We start from the raw sequence: 22,800 nt of genomic DNA, 5'->3' as shown, positions 1-22,800 counted from the left end.
CATTGGGGCAGGTGGTGGGGGGGGGGGGAGTGTTGTGGGAAAGAGGACAATTCATATTCATACTGAAACAGTGTTAATCGTCAATCATGGATGTATTACGATATAACACTGACTTTGAATTATCAGAAAATAATTAGTCCAGTTCATCTTCTGTATGTGGCAATGAAAATTGAAGAGATACAAATTACTTACAATTTCAAGTTTCGACAACTTGCAAATATCATCAGGCAAGACTTCAAAGTCATTGTCACTCAAATAGAGGGCTTGAAGAGAATCTAGACGGAGGAGATAAAATGAAGATATTCTGTGATGTCAGATGATTGCCAACATCACAGCAGTTGATAGAGCACCAACAAAAGCATTAATTTAAGCAGCGTTTGAACCAGTGAATTTCAGATTACAAATCCTGTGCTCTGGCTCATGATGGTAATCTCCAATGTAAAAATTGCAAAAGCCTAGTTTTCACAAAATTGGTATTGGATATGAAATCAGTCCTTTCTGCACAGAGAAAATATGATATGTGGCTCTTTACCAAACAGTTGCAAACACTCACCTAGAAAGAAAAAATTGCCCGGAAGACTGTTTTCGTTCAGATTGTTGTACGTCAAATCCAAGACTTCGAGTTTAGTAAACGAACCAAACCCACGTGGTAGACTGTACAGCCGGTTCATGCTGTGGAAGGATGAAATCAAAACTCAGTTAAGGTAAAAATACATGTCTCTAAATTTTAAAAGAGTTGATAAAGCTTGTTTTATACTTAAAGGAATATCCTTCCTTCATAGTATAGTAAGTTCTGTGCATTGCTAGTCACCCCAGGAAGACACCTGATTCAGTTTCACCTTGAAAGTACCAAGAAAAGCTTGAAAACTTCAGCCAGAAATAAGTAAATCTCTTCGAACCAGAACTCATTTTATCCATTCAAAAAGAGATTAGGGACTGGGGAAAGGGGGGGGGGCACTGGGAAAAGGATGTATTTTCAATTTGACAAAAAAAAATTATAGAAATTTGGCTCAATATTTCTACCTTGGACAATGCTGTGCAATTTGAATTGGCAGTTTCCTTCAGAAGCTTTTTCCCTTTCCCACCGTGCAAAATTAAACATGATCATTTATCATTATTGGTTACAATACTATGAACAACACATTATTTACAGGGACATACTGTATGTTTGATATTGATCAGTTAACTGTCAAGAGTTGGTGAAGAGGTTCTGAAGATGTTACAGTTAGAACAATTCAAAATCCTGTCCCATGAAAAGCTAGATGGGCTTGGTACTGTAAAACCTGAATTGCATTTCAAAGTCCAGCAATTTTCCTCATCTTTCAATTCTTTAATCTTTCCATTAAACAATAATGTAGATAAAAGTCAAAGCTAACAGTGCACAATGATGGATCTATTTTGTAACTTTTTCAGTTCATCAGCTATTCTACTTCCAAACATGGCATAGGAAACAGTCAGTTATTTCCAAGGCTGTAGCCGAGTCCACCTATCCTGAGTCCAGGCCGGTCGTGGTTGTCCAGGTCCTAGTCCAATATCCTCCAAGTCCGAGCCCAGGGAATCTGAGTCAAGAGTAAAGTGAGTCCAGACTCAAGTCCTCAAGCTCTGATTATAATCTTACCCAATATTTAAATGCCTAAGCTTTGACATCGAGCTTAGGTTGGTAGGCAGTTCTTCTAGGTGGTTGTTGAATAAATTAAGTGTCTCCAGATTTTTCAATTCTATTATATGTGCTGGCAAAACTGAAAATAAACATGAAAAAGACATCAGTATTTATGTACATTAATTAAGCAGAGACAAAGCTTGCTAATTTACTGTATCAACTAATGGGAGTTAATTTTAAGAATGGTTACACAGGATTGTACCTGGATACAAATAAACATATTTTAAAACCCCCCAAATTTTGTCCCATGCTCAGTCCCAGTTTTCTTGGCATTAATAACTTTGGTCATATGATTTTGATGATGGTATGTCTATTGCACTATTACAATTGTTTTCCATGTAGAGAACATTAAGAACCAAAAGGCGAAGAAATTTTACAATTTTCTCAGACATACAGTAACAAGTTTACAAGTAAATACACAAATTGTTATTATCCCTATCCAGGAGCGATGTTCACAAGAGGTTTGAAACTGGGGAAGAAAGGGCGTTGGGGGGGGGGTGACAAGTTTTGAAGGACAGTTGTACGTGTGACTTTGATTTGAGGAGGGGGGAAAAAACAGAAAGTTACCTCAAGAGTGTGGTTACTATACCCTCTCTATATTGCAATTCATTGTAAACCCATTCATCTGTCTGTACAGACCAACACATTCCGATTGTACTAGGTATGTGTTCCCTTTAGTGTTAACCTCATGCTAACCTTTTATAAAGAGCTTTACTGTACATTCCAATCAATATGCTATAGAACCATTGCTGGTAGTTCTATTGTTATGTACATTGTACAGCTGGACAGTCATATATATAAAGATGTCACACTTTGTCAGGAAGATAATTGTCTCTTGTCTTTCAACCTGGACAGAAGTCTAACAGAGCTTTCTTGTGATGCTTACAGGTGACTGAGTATATAATTACTTACCTTTACTGACACTGTTCCCTGCGAATGTGTAAGTGTTCTGCATATTTTGTTACACTTAACTAAGTTATCTCAACTCTCTGTGGTTTAATTACTTTTTATTGTTTACCTGCAAATGCATTCATCCCTCTCCATTCATTTCATTTGGCAAGTATAATTTTCTTGACATATGATCTACAGAGCTTTTAATACCTAGCTGCCTAAAGAGGATTCACAACTCTCAACATTTGATAACCTTGTTTCCTGTCTCAATATACATGTTTAATAATCCTTTATCCTTAGTTTTCTTTTTCTGTTCTTGTTTGGTTTAATTCATATTACTGTTAACCTGACAGTCTGACACTACAATACACAACTTTCAAGCAACCGACAGTCTATTGTAAAGAGAAGTTTCAGACTTTATTTGTGTTACTAATGGGGGAAGGCTATGTCTCTGTCCTGAAAGATTATCACTTGTATGAACCATTCTACCTTCAATTGAAATAGAAATGAGCAACTTACCATCTATTTTGTTATGACTCAGTGTGAGTCTAACAAGATGCTCCAGCATAACTGTAAAGGAAGAGTGAGAAACAATGGTCAGAAATCCTGTACATTATCAACTATTCTTGATGTAACTGGTTGTTTGTATTTCCCCTTTTTATATGGAAGGGGGGGTGGGGTGGGAGAAGTGTATGACAAGGGATGTTTCCTCAACATTTCACACATCCTGTTTCCAGTGCGACCCAGCTATGCAGAGTTTCTATGATTGTCTTACTTTTCCAATTGATCTACCAAACTTGTGGTATGGAATACGTAGGTAATGACTTTATCTATAAATTTCTTTTTCTTTGTCCACAAGCACACTTGTGTATATTTATATCCAAGATTTAGGCCTACATCCTAGGGTTTTTCCCATATAAACAGTGTTTCACAATATAAGACTGATGCCCACACACTTGAAAGTTCGTGAAGTTTTCATAAGGAACAGATTTTACTGTGAAACAAAAACAATGTATAATAACTGAAACTATTTGGTGGAGAATGACAATCACTATCTCATGGGTTCGGAACTTGTGAAAAGTAGTTTCAAATATTTATTATTGTTGTTCCTTTTTATCTTTTAGGTTGGATCAGTTTTGTCAAGTTATGTTTTATGAGGCACAATTTCTGTATCTAGCAATGGATGATTGTATTAGAATGTTCATACCACTTACCAGTGATGAAAAACATGAAATTGTACATGAATATGATACATGTCTAGTAAGAAACTGTGAGGAACATATACTTTAGCCTTGAAGCTGTTCTGTAACAATTCAACCCTAAACACTGTAAAACCTGGTCATTCACACATCTTTTGTACATTATATTACTATGCCCAAAAGACACTGTATCACTGACAATATAACGATATTGTGTGCATGTCAGTGTTTTAAACATAACTATAGGCCTAATTCTGTGACAAAGCATGAACAACTGCTTGACAAAGTAAGTCCCGAGTTTAAGCTTCTAATATGCCTCATATGACATTATAATGGCTTTATGACATGCAATCATCAAATATTAACACAGAAGCTGATTAATTGCCAGCTGATGTTGTAAAACAAAGAAATAATTTATGGGATTATGGTAAAAATCACCTTACTGCCACTCGATAAGACACAAACTGCTGCATAACAGTAAAATGTGTTGTAAGTTAACATCAAACTTGCAATGAAACCTGTAACCTTGAAATAACAGGAAGTTATGAATTTTGCAATAAATTTACAAGATCTATGAGGCTTTGAAAGCACAGGCATGTCCAACTTACTAGACTGTAGAGGATATGACTATGGATGAGACACCAATAACAAAAACTGGGACATGGGAATTTGTCAGCTTATGGAAGAGTTCTTGCAATCGGTGCTTCTAACTTAAATAACTATTCGTATTTCTTCTGTTGTATATTTTATTCTGGTAGTAAGCTCTCGCCAAGCCCCCAAGGGTTTCTTAGTAAATACGATCCTTCACACCATGTTTGTTCATACTCTACATTCATTTTATATTTAGACTGTATAACACATATGTAACAATAGGTGTAGAAAACAAAATAAACGTAACGAACCTTAAGGACACAACCTAGTAAATAATATCCAGTTAAAAATTGTCGACGTGAAGCTAACTTAGTTAAAGTCATGCAACTTAACTGCTATAAAATATACAATTATTTGATGCAGCATACGCAACTTACACAATCCTGGGATATCTATCAATTTAGAGATGCCACGGTCAACCAACTCAAGGTGTGGGTTTTTCGTTTCTTTCGACTCCTCGACTTGTTTCTTGACGGATTTAGACATTTTGGGGGAGATGAAGAGAGAGAAATTTGCAATGAAAATATATCGAAAATAACATACAGAATTCTTGGTTAGAGGAATTGGCTACTCAAACTTGACCTACTGCATGTGTACTATTGGGCTAAGTACTAGCACTGTGTGTATCATTATCATAAGCACATATCTATCGTTCATTCCATACTTATCGTGCACACCATGTATGTACACTGTGTACGTACATTGGGTGCGCAGGTGACGGTGTTTACTGCTTGATGCTCATAATACTACCGGTATTCAGAATGTACGGAAGTGACAGTACACCAGTAATGACAAGGCGGTTACTGTTCCATGTCTAAACAAATCAAGTATGAAGCTCAAATATACACACATCTGGTAAATTTTACACAGTATTAGATAATGCTGTTGGATATTCAGATTGAGAAACACGGTGTTCTTTATACCACAGAAAAGTTCAAGGGCTTTATTTTACTACATGGTTGTTAAGAGTCTCGGTCACAAGGGAGTAACCGGAACAGATGCAAAGGTAACAGGATATCAATCGTGGCGCGAATTATCCGTTGAATTGTATATACGCTTGCACTAAATGCTTTTCAGTAAATCATTAACAATGGTACCATGCTCCGTGTTAACGAGAGTAAAGTGTGTTTTACGCAAAGTTAGAACGCCATGCGTCTATTTAAAACTCAAATGAGACTGAGCCTGAGGATTGCATCAAACAGGTATTTGTGTTTTTGTGAACCTGGGAGCGCGACACAGAGAGCAAATATGTTGGCTTAGCCTAGTTACTTTTCCTCTGAAGTTTGATAGTCAACTGAGTGGTAGCGTAAGCCTACGAAATTACTACGATAGGCTAGTGTATTGTTAAGTCGTCAGCTAGACGGAGTGTTGTAATGAGAGTGTAGGCCTAGCCAATACTCATAATGTGGTAGGCCATCATGATACGGTTGGCCGTGTGGGTCATAGCGTCGAATCGATTAAACACATGCGCACACTAGTCTGTACTAAGACTATTATGGTTTAACCACAGACGATAGGCTTATTTATTAATTGCAGCACTGCTAAAACTTTAGCGTACGAAGAAGTGTAAGTGTAACATAGGTGTTTATTGTTACCATACCATGTCAAGGCTGCAGTAGCAGTTTTGGTGCATTGTAGAATGCAGGGCCACAAGTCTTGTCTTGAGAAATTAGTGTTTACATGGGTCCAAAACTCGAGAACCGGGTACACGAGAGCCGATATCCAGGTACCCGGAAAAAATTGTTTACCCTCGTGTATCAAGATTCTCAAGAAATTACATATTGGATGCTATAATAAATGAATTATATTCTCTACTGACAATGTTTTCATGTTCAAATACGTAGACCTAGATAAGGTATAAAACCTTCCTCAATAATTTCTATTTGCTTTTGTTTCTTTCATTAATTTGTTAATAACTTCATATAATTAGCATTTCTACTAACATCGCACTGCCACCGCTGCTTATGCTTGCTCTCCACGTCTATTGGATCAGACCATATAAATATCCAATTTAGCTCTTCAACAGTTGTTACTACTACTAGTACTATCTATCTATTATGCAGGCCCAGAGTTGGGATTAGCTGCGAGATTGCGGGATTCGCGCAATTTGATCGCATTTGGAATAAACGATTAGTAAAAAGCTTGCGATTATTATTTTTTAGTTTTCCCGTCTATAATTCATAGACATCTCGTAAAATTCCTTGTCAGCCTTTCCTTCTATGAAATAAACGAATGAATAAATAATAATTTCTTCCTGTCAATGAGAAATCTAGCTAAGCCTAACCATCTGTTTATTCGCTGAAATTGTGATGCAGTTATAAGATATCTATGGAATACTTCCATTATTGCTTTTACGTTCGACCACATGGTTGCCTAACACCACACTAAGTCAATGGGGTCATCTAGCCTAGCCATCTGTTTATTAGCTGAAATTGTGACGTAGTTATAAGATATCCATGGAATACTTTCGTTATTGCTGTTATCTTCGATCACATGGTAGCCTAACACCACACTAAGTCAATGGGAAATCTGCCTAACCATCTGTTTGCAAAAAAAAGAGAACTTTGCGTAGGATTCGGGTAATTAATTAGGAACCGGGTAGTATCCCGTCGGGCAGGTACCTTCATTATTGCTATTATCTTCGACCACATGATAGCCTAACACCACACTAAGTCAATAGGAAATCTGCCTAACCATCGGTTTGCAAAAAAATACAAAAAAAAGAGAACTTTGCGTAGGATTCGGGTAATAAATTAGGAACCGGGTAGTATCGTGTCAGGCGGGTACCCGGATTACCAGTGCAAACACTATGAGAAATCTAGCCTGTCATGCAGATATAAGAATGCCTAGTCAAATCTTAGTAAAAACTGTGAGTTCAAGCCCCATTATACATTCCATTATAAACACAAACTAACCGATCCCTAATTACGTCTTCGCTCCATTTTGGTACTTCAAGTAGTAAATAGTCATACTATCATGATGACGTGCTTTGTTGTCGATATGAAAACATCAGTCAGATGCATTTGTAGCATGCATTTATAGCATGCATTTGATGCATTTGTAGCAAATGTCAAAGGACATCTTTCACAAATACCCTTTCGAGTCATTAGTTGTTTCCCTTCCATTGAGTTTTAGCAAAATCACCTTGTCATGATTCTGTGATTATTTACTACAGAAAACAGTAGTACCAAAGCAAAATTTCATCAGACCGTCAAGGTTGAATGCGTAAGGAGTCTTCAAATGGAAGAATCAGGCCAGTGAGACATAGGACATGATCCTCAAAAAACACAATGTTTGGGTGTTGCTCAGTTAAAAATCTTCGACTATTTTTATACAAGAGAAAAGCAAAGAGAGCCTTACTAACACAGCTCAATCGAACCAATTGGCATGGACTCCTGCTAATGTTTTGGTGTTGCTTCTGGTTCATGAAATTCAAACTACAACTGTAGGAAAACGTTGTACAGTGTATTTTTCAAGAATTTGCACTGTTATCCGAGTGGCATTGCCTTCCAATGATTCTGTAGATAAGCAAGCCATGGTCTTTAATAGTTCTATATAGTATAGGTCTACAGTATTTGTTCTTCATAACATATTTCAGGGTCTTTTGTTTAGGGTGAATGTCAAAAAGATTATTTGATTTGCCATGTTTAGAAAGGTTGTTTCTGATGTATAAATGGCCAGTGGTAAAGTTCAGTGACCAAGAAATTATAATCTATTACTTGTGAGCCTCGTAAATATAATTAGGCTATTCTAAAGTATGAGGTCATTACATGTAAACTAAGCTGTCTGCAACTAATAAAGTGTTCAGTCTCTGTGTCTTTCTCTTACCTGTTCATCTCCTTTATCATTTATCCATTAATTATGTGTATGAAGTAATTAAATAGACCTGTCTGTCAATAATTATGCATCATACTCCAATTAAATGTAGTTTGCCATGGTTAGTAGTATCCATTGCCATGCTTGTATGCATGCTACGTCCTTGTTGATAAACATTGGAGACGGCCCAATCTATGTACATGTTACTTTCAGAAGTTTTTGATATCAACTGGATGAAGTACTTCTATATAGCCCTTTTAGTACCATAGATCATATTACAGTACATAGCACACGTTACATGTGACACATGTATTTTACAAGCAAAAGTAAATAAACTACAGTATTACACATTGAATCGGAAGTCAAGTTAATCCCATATGTAACATGATCTTCTACTTCTGCTCAAGATTATGAGGGTACCCTAGTATAACCAGCTGTTGTAAAATTAACATAGCAAGTAATCATTTTGAAATCAAATCAGACTGTACAGAGACATGCTCGTTAGTTGGCATACATGGGCTGAATGCATCTGACTTTATGTACCTGTAATACTTCCCAAGTTCCCATGACTACGAGGGTTGCTTAAAAGAGTCAAGAAGCCAAAGTGTTTGCATGTGGGAAACTCAAAAGTTTCTAAAAATTTTAAGGAGTATGTCTGAAGCCAGCATGTTTGCTGTTGAGCTGTGATATTCCAGATTAGAATAGAATGTAGACTGAGTAGAAAAGAGGCTTCATTTGCTCTACAAAGTCAGTTGAATGTTATTTCTGACAGTGCAGTTTAGTATACTTCATTTGGTCATAATTTTAGGTTCCCACTTACAGAGCGTTACGTAATTCTTATCTTTACAGAAATTGCTTCTAAAGAATACTACTATATCATTACCAGGTAAACAGGTTTTGCACATAAACTGTATCTAAGGAGCACCTCAAAGATTTGACATGAACAAGGCATTGACAATCTGGATGGCAAATTTATTTCTACATATGGTATATTGTGTAGTCTAGGCTTAAGTCTAGGGCATCCAGCATCTTTTTTTTTGTGACCACAGAACTGTCAGCAGAATCAAGGAATTTGCTGTTAATTGTCCAAATTGCCTCCTTAACAACTTTTTATATAATATACCTAATTCTATTGATAGGAGTCATCAGTCATTAAACCACCACATGTGCACTCTACTTCAGTGTTACTTGTGCTGTGATTTTATTGCATGTTGACTTTTGTTGGCTTGAAAATGGTTTGATTTCTTTTCAGCAACCAAAATACTCTATAAGGGTCAACCCCACAATAGCACATTTCCAAATAATTTCGAAATTTTGAGCATTAAACAGTGTGATATTCCATTTGTAATTAGAAAGTAAAAAAACAGGAAGATGTGAAGGGAACTCTTTAAGAGCAAGTTATTCATGATGTCAGCAGCTGAATTTAGACCTAGTTATTAAAAAAGGAAAAAAACAATATATCTCTAATCTATTAATCTGTTTATAATATCCTACTCCAATCAACAACAGGGTATGAAGAGATGGAATCCAACACTGCTTGCCCTCAACAAACAATCTCTATTTTTATTTCATTTGAAAGATCACACTTGTCCATTGAATTGTGTGATGCTTTAGACCTCTGGTTGCTGAACTTGGTAGTTCTGATGAATATACTGATGAATCCTTCAATTTCACATGTTAGCTGGGTTACTAAGACCGAATGTACAGATTGCCCTACCTCTTTAAACTTGCACTGGTCTGTTGTTTTCTACAAGTAACATCATTCCTCTCTTATCAGTCTCCAGTGCATACACTACAGAAATTGATAAAACTTTATCAACATTTTGATCTACATTGGTATCAGCGTAACTACATATAACAATATATTTTTGTCCCAAAACCTAAATACTTAGTCAACATACGTCAGCTATCCATTTCACCGTTTTCACAAAGTACTGTATATTCTTCATAGACATACTTTTGTAACCATGGTCAAAAGACTTCAAGCAATACCTAGAATGCATTGAAGGATAGATTGACACTTCACTTCTCTGGTAAATTTAGCCATGCCGACGTGACATTTTGAAGAATGTTCTCAGAGTGCACTGCATTCCATGTTTATGAGGTCAGCACTGCAGTTAACATGGTCGATATTATTAGGTTTGTTTCTAGAGAAAGCCATAACTCATCATTAATCTGTTATGTTTGGGGCTCTCAAGGGTTTAATTGTTTCAGTACGGTGTGAACACTGCTGATTCAATTGGGACAATTAATCATTTGAATAGATCACCGCTCCTGAACTTTGTTGTATACGGCAGAGAGTTGTCTTTGTGTTTCAATGTGTCCTCTCTTGTTGTGTAACTTGTGCACAGGAAAATGTCTTGCTAGATTTATTGGCAATTTGGCAGGATAATTGGTTTCTCTTCTAGTCAAGTGAAGTTATTTGAAACTCTGGTTGCAATCTTTGTTTTAATGCAAATTAAAATGTAATTGTATTAAAATCAAATTTAACAAAACAGGTGATATCAATGTTGTCAAACGAGCACTTATTGCACATTAGTGCAGAATATTTTTTGTATCTTTTTCATTTTGTGGAACTGTTAATAACTCCAAAACTACCAATGTTGATGTTTAATTGAAATTACAAGTTCAAAGAACAAATGCTTTCAAATTATTTGCCTGAGATAAAATTTACTTGTAGTGTGATAGTGATGACATGATAGTGAATGTGATAGATTGACACTGTTACTTGTCAAGTACTACAAATTTGAAATGCTGTATAATGCAGTTATTTGAAATTTCAGATTCAGTGCCCATATGTATCATAGGAGACCTTAAATGTCCAAATGCTTTTTCTTACTAACCTAAGGAAGTTTTCATCAGTAGTCTGAATCTAAGTTCAGGTCAGGGAATGTCTTCTCTTCTTGTAAATAAATAAAATAACTTCAGTTTTAATGAACATTGAAGTTGAGGTCTATGTTATTTTGTGATATAATCTAGCTTCGTGTAGACAGGCTTACCTTCACAGTAATGTCATGCTTGCGTTGACTTTGAAGCAAATTTTGTTTTGTTTTTGGCAAAGGTATCTCATCTGAATAATTTTGCCATTAATTGTGAAATTGCTTTTTTCCAGGAGGATTATGTCTTTGCAATCCTACCTCAATTATAGTCTGTCCTTCCAAAACTTATAGCACACTGCTTTTTCAGCCTTACTCTAAGGTTTTCTTGGTACAATATCTCTGATTGGTTGGTCTCCTTGAAAATAAAATTGTCAGATCCAATAGTTTAGTATGAATTATTATATTTTGAGAAGTTTGTTGTGTGTTCCTGGCCCCTGATATATATTTAAAAACAAGAAAACCGCAACAAAACACTGATTTTGAGAGGCAATTAAATTTCAGCTTTGTTGCATTCTTGCAATCTGATAAATGCTTCAATTCGATAGCCAAAAGGAATGTTAGGAACTTTGAGAATTTCAGCAAGTAGATCTGTGGTCGGTGGGGATGTCAAAATGTGCATAATGGTGATGAGTTTCAATTGGAATGCTCTCCTCACAAGCAGTGTGTGTGTGATTATCTTGCATGAACAGCACTAAAGTTGTATGAATCAGTTACAAGAGGTAAATGGTTGGATTTCATTTTCTGAGCAAAGTTAGATACATTGCTCTTCTCACTACAATCATTCAGTTATAGTGGAATGCTCCAAACAGATGCTATGGCCCCTCCACCTTTTTCCATCCACAGACCCCTAGGCACAATGAAGAAATGTTCAAGGATCCCCCCCCCCAGGAGGGGTATCACCATCGACCTCAGTCCCACAATGGTTTGAGAGGGGGAGACAGAAATATATTTTCTTTGCCTCAAGTGGCATTTTCAGCTTTGCCCTGATATACAGTATGTCAGTAAAATATTGACTGCATATATTTTAAAGGATTGCAAAAGAAGTAATAACAACTCCACACATTTAACTTGTAGGACCCCAAATTAACTGTACAAATAGATGAAGTCCTTATCTCATTAATTGAGAGCAGCCACATGGTTGTATAAATCAACATAGAAGGTGTTGTAACATAGAGTGGGGCCTGAGGGGTAACGGGTTATGTGTTAAAAGTACATGGTTTGTTCAGCATAACACAAAGCTATAACCAAAGATGTAAACTACAGATATAATGTAGTAACATGTGCATTGCTTGTAAGGTAAGTAGTTTGTGCTTTTATCACTGGCTTATCATACTAAACATTTCGTGAAATTCACTTCAACTGCAACAAAAGCATATTTAGAACTAAAAATCCCATCTCAAAAAAAACAACTAAGATTAGTATAAGCTTGTAGATAGATTAGATGGTCGACTTTAATCATTGAAAAGTTTATCTATTTAATATGCAACGATTTTTGCCGCATTTCTTGCTTTCCAGAGTCTTATATTTACATCACATTGGTGGTTTTTATAATGCAGTGACGTGGTTGCTAGACTGTAATTAACTCGCTTTAATACTCAGCACGTCTAGCTTGAAATGTCATCAGGTTGGACATGCAACATGACGAGACACACGAGCAAGGGGATCTATAAATACAAAATGTCAAAAGACTACTTACATCCTCCTGTGGGTAGAAGCAATTCATCTTTCCTTGTGTATGTCTGATCCCACGATGAAACAAAACTTAAACGTGTGTTTCTGTCCACCAATGTCCACAGACAAATGGCTTCCAAGGTTTTAATCTTGTAGCAGTAATAATTCCTTTATGAAGTCATAAACTTGCAGATTGTTTGTGTATACTTAGGTGAGTGACCCCTTTGTTACGGCAATCCTCCTTATGTTCAAAGGATTAGCCTATCCCTGACTAAACAGACCGTGCCTAGAGGCAACTCAAAATAATTAATCCGGGTGTCAACTTGAACAGAGCAATTGCACAACTCGGAGAGAGAGAGAGAATGTGCGAGAGAGGAACTGGTGCTTTTAATTGGAGGCAAGCCAGATTGTTCGACATATGAAATATTTGTTAAAGACGTTGAGGGTGCACTTTGCTTGTTCGTTTATATGGTTAGTTCAGGGTTATTTACTGGAAGTATTCCATTAAATAGCTATCTCTTTAAAACATCAGCGGGGATAGCGGTCAAGTGATTTTATCAGAGAGCCATGGTTTGCTTTTGGTCTCTGCCCCATCATAAGGATAAGATTTTAATTAAATTCACAAGTTTGATTCTGTTAGAGAAAGTTAATTGAGACGATGCATAATGGAGAAGCTTAACGATAGATGCTTAAATATTTAAATTCTTCATTAAAGCACAGTATTAAACTAGTACCTTTGTTGTTGTTTCGGTGTTAATTTATGCAGAAAACTTGTGGTTGAAATTTTGTATACATGTCTGCTTTACAACTATGCAGTCATTTATGTCACCTATCAAATTATTTATAGTTTATAGTAGATAATATGACAGACAAGTTAATATTAATCAGATAATACAGCAGGGGATGAAGAGGCTCACAGTACCAAGGTGTCTTGAGAATCCTAGGACAAAGTCACTTTCCAAATCCAATCCTCTACCCCAGTCCTACCCCCCCCCCTTAAAAAGTGCAAATTAATAGTTAGCTTGTCCTCTTCTGCAAAATGCCAGTGCTTAAAAAAAAACTTCCTGATAAGCAACACATGTCAGTAACTGTATGTACAGTGTGAAAAGGAACATAAGCTTTCGAAGGTTTTACACATGGTTTGAGATCAACCAGCCTTTGTTGCTTGTTGTATGATAATCTGCATTCGACATTGAAAAGGTAACCAGATACTCTGAAGGATTTAACAGGTTCTGCACCCCACTCTTGACTCTCCAACTTACACCCATAGTTGCCTACTTGCACCCCACTCTGAACCAATTCCACTCCATGCCAACTACTGTATACCTGATATATGATCACATAATAAGAAGTCTATTAATTTGACACTGAAATTGGTGATCTGCTTGGCACTCATCTTTCTTTTCGACACAAATTATCAAATTAAACGATTCAGAAAAAGTTCCAGTTGTTACTTACATTGATCTGTCTGTTAGTCAACCAGTTGTAACTCATCTTGGTCTGGTAAAGAAAGTCTCAGAAGTGTTTAATAAGATTCCCTCCTGTTCTGTGTTTCAATTAAAAAAATGATTTTTCCCTGCAAACCTGTACCCATACAGTCATCACATATAAATTTGTCTCTTTGGTTCCACTTCAGCAGTTCTCATAGTTGTGTTAATCCTTCACAGAAGCTTCCTACGCTATCTGCCAGACGAATGGGTTCGGCGAAGCAGCCTTTATTGAGCCTCGTTTTACTGAACCTTTTTATTGTTTATACTACTGTACTTGGGTTAACAAATTTGGAAGTTGCTTTTGAAAAGAATTATGTTTCACACCCTCCTTTCATTGTATAAGACTCCTCCCCTTTCTTTTTTACTGCTTCCCCTTAAATAATGGTTTTTATTTACTTTTTTGTGTTCGTTGTTAAACAGTGACTCGAACCAGACGACTTGACAATATGATATAGTCATGTATTTTTTGCAACCACTGCACAGCTTAAGTGTACCCTGTTTATAGAGAAAGTGTCGCTGTTAATATTTTATACTCCTAGCCTCGCTTAATGTGATGGTACAGTACTTTCTCAATTGCTACTCCATGCGTACAGGCTGACAACACGTTGGTTACACACTGTATGCTACAGGAAGTTATTCCCTATCCTTTTTATCCTCACACCCCCAAACACCCTTACCAGCCCATTTATTTGTAGCTGTTTTTGTAGAGCTGTTCTTATCGTTGTTTAAACTAATTTAATACAGCATTTATCAAATGTTGCCTTTAATTATTAAATCAGCAAATTTTAAACATTTCAGTATAAAAGGAATGCATGTCATCCACTGGAGGACATGTTGTTTTCCATTGTTTTCTTGAATTTTTAAAGTCGCTGATATCATATGTACAGTATATGCTGCATCTATTTTGTTATTGTTTCTCATTTTCATATAAAAGTTTTGTGTTTTTCCAGCGGTTATTGCCATATGCAGAGAATATTTTGGGGGTTAAAGGCCATGATCTAAGAATTTAGTTGTGCCCTCCAGGTTACTTACTGTAACAAAATCAAATTTTCCATTTTCATTGGAAGGAATGCTTTAGATTTCCATTGTAATTCTGTGAGGTCGCATTATTGAGTTAATAGTCCTATGGTTGTTAGTTGAAGGCCACCTCCAAGCACTATATGTGTGTGTGCATTCTTAGTACTTCCCACTTCTTTGAACATTGTCATTCTTGACAGGGTGCAGTCAAAAGCGTGTGTGCCTGTCTTGCCTGGTAAGTGTTAAATACATGCTTTGTTGAGTTTTTCAACTATATACAGTAACACAACACACAGCTCTGCAGTATCGGATTGGAACACTATTTGCCGGAAAATTAAAGTTGGCTTGCTTTTTGGTGTGGAATGTGCAAGATTTTCTTTTAAAGACTATTAGGTTTGGAAGTGATGAATGTTAAATGTTATTCATGATTTCATAGACATATATCTTATTTCCCTCTCTCTCTCTATCTCTCTCTCTACAATGTTAAATGAAGTCATGAAGGATCTAATTGAAAGCTGCCAACAAATTCCTCTAGAGATGGATATGGTTGCCACACAGGCAGCAGATCAGCAGTGCAAAGTTGGCAATAACAAAAACACAGTACAGGTAGGCTGAGGCTATGCTGCGGAGTCAGTTCACCAATGTATCGGAGATGACGAAGCGCGAGTCTGAGAAGAAAATGTACAGTAAGAGATAATGTCATTATATATTTTGTAAGTCTAGTAGATATTCTAAGGTTTTAGGGAAATATCTGGTATTGGGTAGGAAAAGTGATAAGCAATTCTTATGGTCAGATTGGTACAAAATTTGCAAGTGAAAATCGAGTTCACCTTAGTATAGAATTACTGTCTTTTTTCTTCTCTTCTTTTTCCCATTGCAGTACATGTAGCCAAGTTAAGATCAGTTGTTGGCCCAATGCCAATCCATTTGTTACATGCCTTGGATATAAACATGATGTGCGGGTTACATATGATATGAAGACAACAAGATGGCTGAATTACTAGAGGTAATTGTGAGACAAAAGTTGTATACTTCGTAATGAATTATGCCAATAGATACATATCCTGTTCTGTATTGCGACAATAGACGAATTGCATTTTCAAAGTAAATTGTGAGCAAAATGTGTTACTCTTGTTGAAAACCTCTGTCATCTATTAACTCCTAAGTATGCATACTTTGTATGTTATGTACAAACTGTAATCAGAATATTATTAAAGTATAATTGCAGTTCCTTTAAACCTTGCAGTGAGACCTACAGTTACCAGCATAACTTAGGCCAGTGTCTACTGTTTAATGGCACTTATGTTGTTGTATATTCTGAGGGTAAGGCATTATGTATTATTCATTGCTTTGTTTATTGCTGCTTTATTATGATTTTATTTTTAATTTACATGTTTGGTTGAAATCAATGGCTTTTTGAGTGACTGGTTACATGGCAACAAGACTTGAGTAGTATGAATTAAGTCATCTTCAGTTTTCTACAGTTGACCCAAAAAATAGGTTGGGTTAAAGCACTTTTAGTAAATAATTCATTCTGTGTTTACTGTACACATGAGTATTTAGTGGTATCCTTTAGGTAGCAGCCAATCCTCACGTGACAGTACTTGTCAAGATAACCGTTTTGTACACAGTTTAACATGTCGAGCAATGTCATCATGCATGATACAGCCCAATGAATGACGTATCTTGTGGACCGGGAAAACCCTATGGTTAGGGTTAACCCCTAGTGTCAACCCTAACCCGAGAAATACTGCATCACATGTAGTATCATACAATACCGTACTTCTTGAGGCAATTCAACTTGCCATATGATAACTTGTCATGAGAGATGAAACAAACTTAAGGTCTTGGTGTACAGTAGGTAGCGCACTTGTTAAATAATTGCTATAGTTAATAAATTAGGATGACGTTAATATAAAAAAAATTCTGGGATTGAGGAAGGGTGGCTTAAGTAAGGAGAGGAGAGTGGGTGGGGAGGGAGGGAGGGGCAGAGATGGGGGAAGAGGATCCAGAGGGAAGAGACTAGAGAGAGGACATCACTCTGCAAATTTGTCACAGGCAGATCAGTATATAGGAACCCATAGGTCCCTTTCTCTACTTACCATGTTGTGTTACCACCAGTAATTGGACTAGTACTGTTTATAATGAAATGCACATATATAGGGTTGGTTTACTTTTCTGAGCTACTGTAGTAGTCCAATACCAGCTATTGCTAAATATGCAAATTTACAAAACCATTGTTTGTTGTTCATTGAAGTGTTAGATGGTCTCCATGGTAACTGATGTACTTGTCTATACAGTCTGTTCATGATGGATTATTCCATTGTATACTTTCCTTTAGATTGTGTGGGAAACTACTGTATGTGTCTGAGGGTTAAATTGGAGTGTCTCAGTCTATACTTCACAGATGTTTCTGACTTTAAAGGGAAAAGCAGTGTTGTCAAGGGAAAAAACATCTGAGTATCTTATTGCAAACTGCTATAGAGAAAGGGATTGTTACACATTTTAAAATTTATGCAAAGCTGTATTGCAGTGTTTGTACAAGGATTTGTAATATTTAGTTCTTCAAAACTGCTATACAGTATGTGCCCACTATTTTATTCCTTTTTAAGCAACTGCAAATCCAAAGAAATAAGCCCCTCTCTCGCCCTGATTTTTCCTTGTAATGAAAATGAAGTTGCTCGATGATGTAAACATACCGACTGGAAACCGCTTGACCGATGGCTGAAGAAACCGCAACCTAACCATTCATATCATTAACACCATCAGTCCCTGTCACCATCCTCCCTTCAACTTCATCAATTTCATCTTTCATTCCACATGGGATCTTAGGTCAAAGGTCAATACAGTGGTTAAAGACTTTCAAAGATTATGAGAGCTGAGGGCACTTCATTTTTATCACTTTTCTGTCAGGCGCCTGTGCATACATATGTTGAAAGTGAAATTTTTCAATAGGTGACCATTATCATGGGCAGTATGGAAATTGGAATCATAATCCTGTTGTAACTACTGAAAGTTATTTCTGTGTTGCTTCAAAATTTATCAAATTCCAAATCATTAAATTGTACATACAGTATATTCATAATAAAATGTGAATTACATGAATTTCTATCAGTTCCAACAAAGTGTCACCATAGTGACTGTTACTTCTGTTATATTGCAAGTGATAAAACATGGTTTTCTGTAAAACTGTGTGCCTACTGTATTCCATAAGAGTCATTGATAGATGGCTGACATCTCAATGCTACACTTGCTCCTCATGCATCTTGCCCAAGTCTAAACAGTGTTTCTAATATGGACATTTTCAAATGCTGTGATACATCTGATCTCTATTTAAACCAGCAGATATGATCGATAAAAAAGTTGGAAAGGTTTTGTGTTCATTTTGCCTTGGAAAGTGCTATTCTGATTAGGGCTGAAAGTGCTAATCTGATTAGAGTGCAAGTAATTGTGTGAATAACATGCAAGGGGCCCAAGGGGGTTGTATACATTGCAGACCACCCAAAAAAGTAGTTCCCGCAAGAGAAGAAATTGTTGTTTTGATACAAAATTTAAATTTAATTTACCCTGACAACTTATGTTGATTCAGGTGGGATAGTCATTTATACGACCAAATTTTATTAATGAGGTGATCCTAGAAGGCAAACAGAATCAAATTGTGTTAACAGCTTTTTATTCTGGGTATTAATTTTCTTTATATCTTTTTTGTTTTTACACAGATCAATCGATAGCAAAACATGGCTGCTTACAGTTGTCAGGCTTTGTCAGTTACGCTTGACAGAATTGGAAGTCTAGACGGAGGGAATTGAGGAGTCTCTGAGACATGTCTTCCCCACCCCCTCCCCCGCTGAGATTGGCATGGCAGAAGCTGACAATGACAGATGGGTACTGAATATTGTTGTACTGTTGCCGGGTGTGCAGGCTTCAACAAATCTAACCTCTTTGGTATTTTATATCCTCGATTATTGTCTTGCATTCTTTGTTTAATGAGACACAGCACTGGAATTAAAAATTAATTGGGCAAGTAAATACATTGGCAATTTAATCATTTGAAATAATGAATTGTTTTTAATATTAAAGGATACTAATGAATATTAAAGACTTAGAAATAAAAAAGGGGAGATATAGGATTAAAAGAATTTAAAGGAAAATTAAAAAAAAATAATAATTTAATGTTAGAATGTACCATATTTGCTATGTTCCAAACTTGTTCATCTTCTATGGGATTACCCATTGTCTTGTTCCTCCCGTAATAATAAACCTATACCCCCTCCCCCACTTCACCCCCATTTCAGGAATGGCTTATTTTGTAGACAGTGCTTGTCAACCTCCTGACAACATAGAGTGCTCAATGATGTAAACATACTGCCTGGAGATCGCAGATCAATGGCCTTAGAGCAATTGTCATAACAATTCATCCCATTAATACCATTTTCCTTGTCACCAATCCTTCCCAACATCAATCAAAACCATGTTCCATTACATTTTTGCTCTAAGGTCAGAGGTCAATTGTGGTCAAAGACTAACAAGATTATGAGAGCTGAGAGCACTCTAACCTGTCCTGTTATTGGCCAGCTGTTATTCTTAAATTTGAAATACTGGAAATATCTTTAAAATCCAAATCCCGTTTAATCATTCGATTTCAATCAGTGCACCTTATAAACTATGAAATGCCTGCTGCGAATTTATGATAGTTGTATAAAAAAACAGTAAAGTAACCTTAAATGCTTTCTGTGGAAATAGAAGCAGTAAGTTTGCAGTTAGCAGAGAAATGACCTGGCTTGTTATGTCATAAGACAAAGTAACACTGGGAGACAAAGAAAAGCATGCCCTACATCAGGGGTGGGGGGTGGGCCACACCTGACCCTCAAAAGTTCTTGTTCCTTCCTATGATTAATGGTCCTTCAGTCTTTTCTCTTCGGGCATGCAGGCCTAACTTAAAAAGTATTTAGCAGCCGACCCTGCACATTACTTGATCTAGAGATAGTAAAATGTTGGTGTCTTGGCTGATACAATGCAACCTTACCTTGAGTAATACTCAAAGGCTTCCATGGTGAAACATTCGGACCAAACATTGAAAGCTGTTTTAGGAGAAGAGCATTATGCAGCCGTCACAAATTTGAGTATCATGGTTGTAAATAATGTTTATTTCTTCTCTCTGCAGTTATCGTACAAGATGGAGGACCGATGAAGTAGGCTGGAGTCGACCATGAGAAGATGTCTAATCATCATATATACACATCTGCTCTTATAAATTGTTAACACATAGCGTGACATTTAAGTGGCGTTAGATGGAAGGAACGTTACCCAACGTAGAATGACGGAATGTTACCCTATGTCAGGGTCGGCCACTGTTTGATACTAGGGGCATGAAAGTGATTGTTGGTTGCACACTAAGCCAACACACCTATGGTTGTGAATATTTTACATTCGGGGTATATTATTGTATAATGAGGTATACATCAGTTTATTATTATATAATGAGATATTAAGGTAAGAAAACTTGATGATATATGAGAGGCTGATCATAAAATGAAAAGTATCATATTACAGCCTCATTGTGCATTGCATTATAACATTATCATAACTCAAATGTTTTTGTGAAGGTCAAAGTTCAACAGAAGTCAAAGTCTGAATACCTTGTAAGCTCTCAAACATTTTTTTATGAATGGATTTCTAGGTCTCTAACCGTCACAGAATTTAACATCAGGGTAGCACCTTTGCAATAGTTATCTGGAACTCTATTCTGGTACTTGACTTCAGGACACATTTTCCTCAGTTGCTCTATCAGTCAGGTTAATTCATTTATAAACTTGTAAGGCAAGGATTCACTCACTAAGTCTGCTGGATTTTTGGATTGTACCATTATGTAGTTAAGAATCACACAATCATGATCTTGCATTTTTTTTTGAGGCCCTTTTGCAAAGAACAATTGAATTAAAAATTCAGACAAAACATAGTATCCCATGTTTGTCAACACACAGTCATATCAAAACAGTAATCGAGCACAAAAGCTAACAGATGCATGAGCTGAATACATCATGTTGATAAAGAAAAGAAAACAATGCACAGTGATGATTGTAGATGGACTCCGCATGGTCACAGATTCGACTGCCAGCTTGTTATTTACTTATTTGACTGTTAAATGTGTCTTTCAACAGTTAACCCTGCCACAGAAATGTTTTTTGGGAGAGACGGTATGTGTTGCCATCGGTAAATGATGCTATGCATACAGTAGTAACTGCATTGAACAGTATACAATCTAATGTACAGTTCAAAAGGTCAAATCATATGCTTCCAATCAATGTTATGGACAAAGGCAAAGTTTAAAGTCTGCGAAATATCATCATGATTGTGTGATTAATCTCCTGTGGGACTTTTTGTTTTGTTCAAATCACATACGGACAGCATGGACACTTCGAAGTTCGCACACCTAAGCCTTAAAACACCCCAAAACTATATCTTCTGGTCTAAATCACCTGAAAATATACTTGTTATGGTGGGAGAATTGTGTTATATTACGATACACTGCCAAACTTTCTTTCCTGCAAACTGTTTTCACTTTGTATTCCAAGAAGATTCTTCATGATTGTGGAACTGGTATTTCTTTGCTAGAGTATTGCGAAGTTCGGACACCCAACCCACAGTGTGGCGCTGGTGATAAAATTGGTGGCGCAGTTGCTCTTTCAGTAATTATAACAGACTTCATAGATCTCTGTCATTTTATTGACAAATATATAAGTACTTACTTGCACACGGGTCATTTTGGAGAGAAAATAACTAGCTTTGTAGTTTTTTGTGAAATTGGCTGTGGCTATAGGTTGTCATGGTGAAATCGTGTATTTCTTAGGGGTGTCCGAAACTTTGCAGTGTTCGGAACTTTGCAATACTGACTATACCGTAAAGAACTTGAAGGATAATAAAAACACTGAATTTGTTTGACTTAAATTAGCTTCTAGGCTCTGTTGTGATGCAGTTTCTTCGATAATACGAATCCAAAATTTCAAGACAATGTTGATTAGTATTTTGACTATTCAAGGTTTCATTTCAAATATTGAAGAATAAGTACAACAATTTTGAAATTTTCCATTTGTGTTTTACATGTCAGTTTATTTAATATATGTATAAATTATTCATAAGCTTTCATTTGATGCAAAATGGTTGTGATTATTTCTTTGTTTGATCAACCTGCCACCTTATATGAAATACTACTTGGTAAGCTTGGTACAATTGCCAAGCAAGCTGACAATCAGACTGGACGTTTAGTTACAACAGTCATGGAGAAGTAACGTTGTGTCCAGTCAGGTGTAAAGGAGTCCTGTAGTCGCATATCTCAGGAACCCATACTTCATTAGTTAGTATCATCACAGGAAAGAGGGAACACAACATTTCAAAGAAAGTATTGCACAGTTAAAATTGATGTTTATCAAAGACGTTCAATTTTTTATTCATTTTTTTAATTTTTGGCTGTTGAAGAAAAGACTTGAAATAAATCAAGAAACCACAAATAAACTTGGTGTCCTGCT

At 36.4% G+C, this 22,800-nt stretch overlaps 2 protein-coding genes and 1 long non-coding RNA gene across 11 annotated transcripts in view; 1 reads left to right on the top strand and 2 right to left on the bottom strand.

The window, feature by feature from the left end:
* LOC139966575 (single-strand selective monofunctional uracil DNA glycosylase-like) overlaps positions 1 to 10,644 on the bottom strand; it is a 108,407-nt gene extending 97,763 nt beyond the window's left edge. The window contains exon 1 of the mRNA XM_071969757.1: positions 10,640 to 10,644. The gene's annotated coding sequence lies outside the window, so the exon portion shown is untranslated. The remainder of the gene's footprint in view (positions 1 to 10,639) is intronic.
* The window catches only part of LOC139966577 (ras suppressor protein 1-like), a 20,083-nt gene extending 5,655 nt beyond the window's left edge, over positions 1 to 14,428 (bottom strand). The window contains exons 1-6 of one of the 2 annotated variants that reach the window (XM_071969758.1): positions 14,226 to 14,428; positions 4,779 to 4,869; positions 3,071 to 3,121; positions 1,619 to 1,739; positions 554 to 672; positions 193 to 275 (exon numbers count right to left, since the gene is read on the bottom strand). In XM_071969758.1, the coding sequence (XP_071825859.1) occupies positions 193 to 275; positions 554 to 672; positions 1,619 to 1,739; positions 3,071 to 3,121; positions 4,779 to 4,869; positions 14,226 to 14,261 (501 nt within the window). In that variant the 5' untranslated portion in view covers positions 14,262 to 14,428. Of the gene's footprint in view, positions 1 to 192; positions 276 to 553; positions 673 to 1,618; positions 1,740 to 3,070; positions 3,122 to 4,778; positions 4,870 to 12,792; positions 13,694 to 14,225 lie in introns of those variants that run through there. The other variant, XM_071969759.1, reaches the window with a different exon arrangement.
* Positions 584 to 22,800, top strand: LOC139966578 (uncharacterized). 8 transcript variants are annotated; one of them, XR_011792710.1, is made up of 6 exons: positions 584 to 704; positions 1,414 to 1,575; positions 15,768 to 15,960; positions 16,155 to 16,280; positions 18,994 to 19,219; positions 20,439 to 22,800. It is a non-coding gene; the product is annotated as an uncharacterized lncRNA (long non-coding RNA). The 8 variants fall into 8 exon arrangements; XR_011792711.1 differs by lacking the exons at positions 584 to 704; positions 1,414 to 1,575 and adding exons at positions 5,414 to 5,603; positions 11,940 to 12,089; XR_011792707.1 differs by lacking the exon at positions 584 to 704 and having other exon boundaries at positions 1,004 to 1,575; positions 20,439 to 22,799.

This window comes from Apostichopus japonicus, chromosome 4 (genome assembly GCF_037975245.1).
Source record: "Apostichopus japonicus isolate 1M-3 chromosome 4, ASM3797524v1, whole genome shotgun sequence".
Lineage (NCBI taxonomy): Eukaryota > Metazoa > Echinodermata > Holothuroidea > Aspidochirotida > Stichopodidae > Apostichopus > Apostichopus japonicus.
Note: the sequence above shows the minus strand (reverse complement) of the source record. Positions and strands in the feature narration are given on the sequence as shown.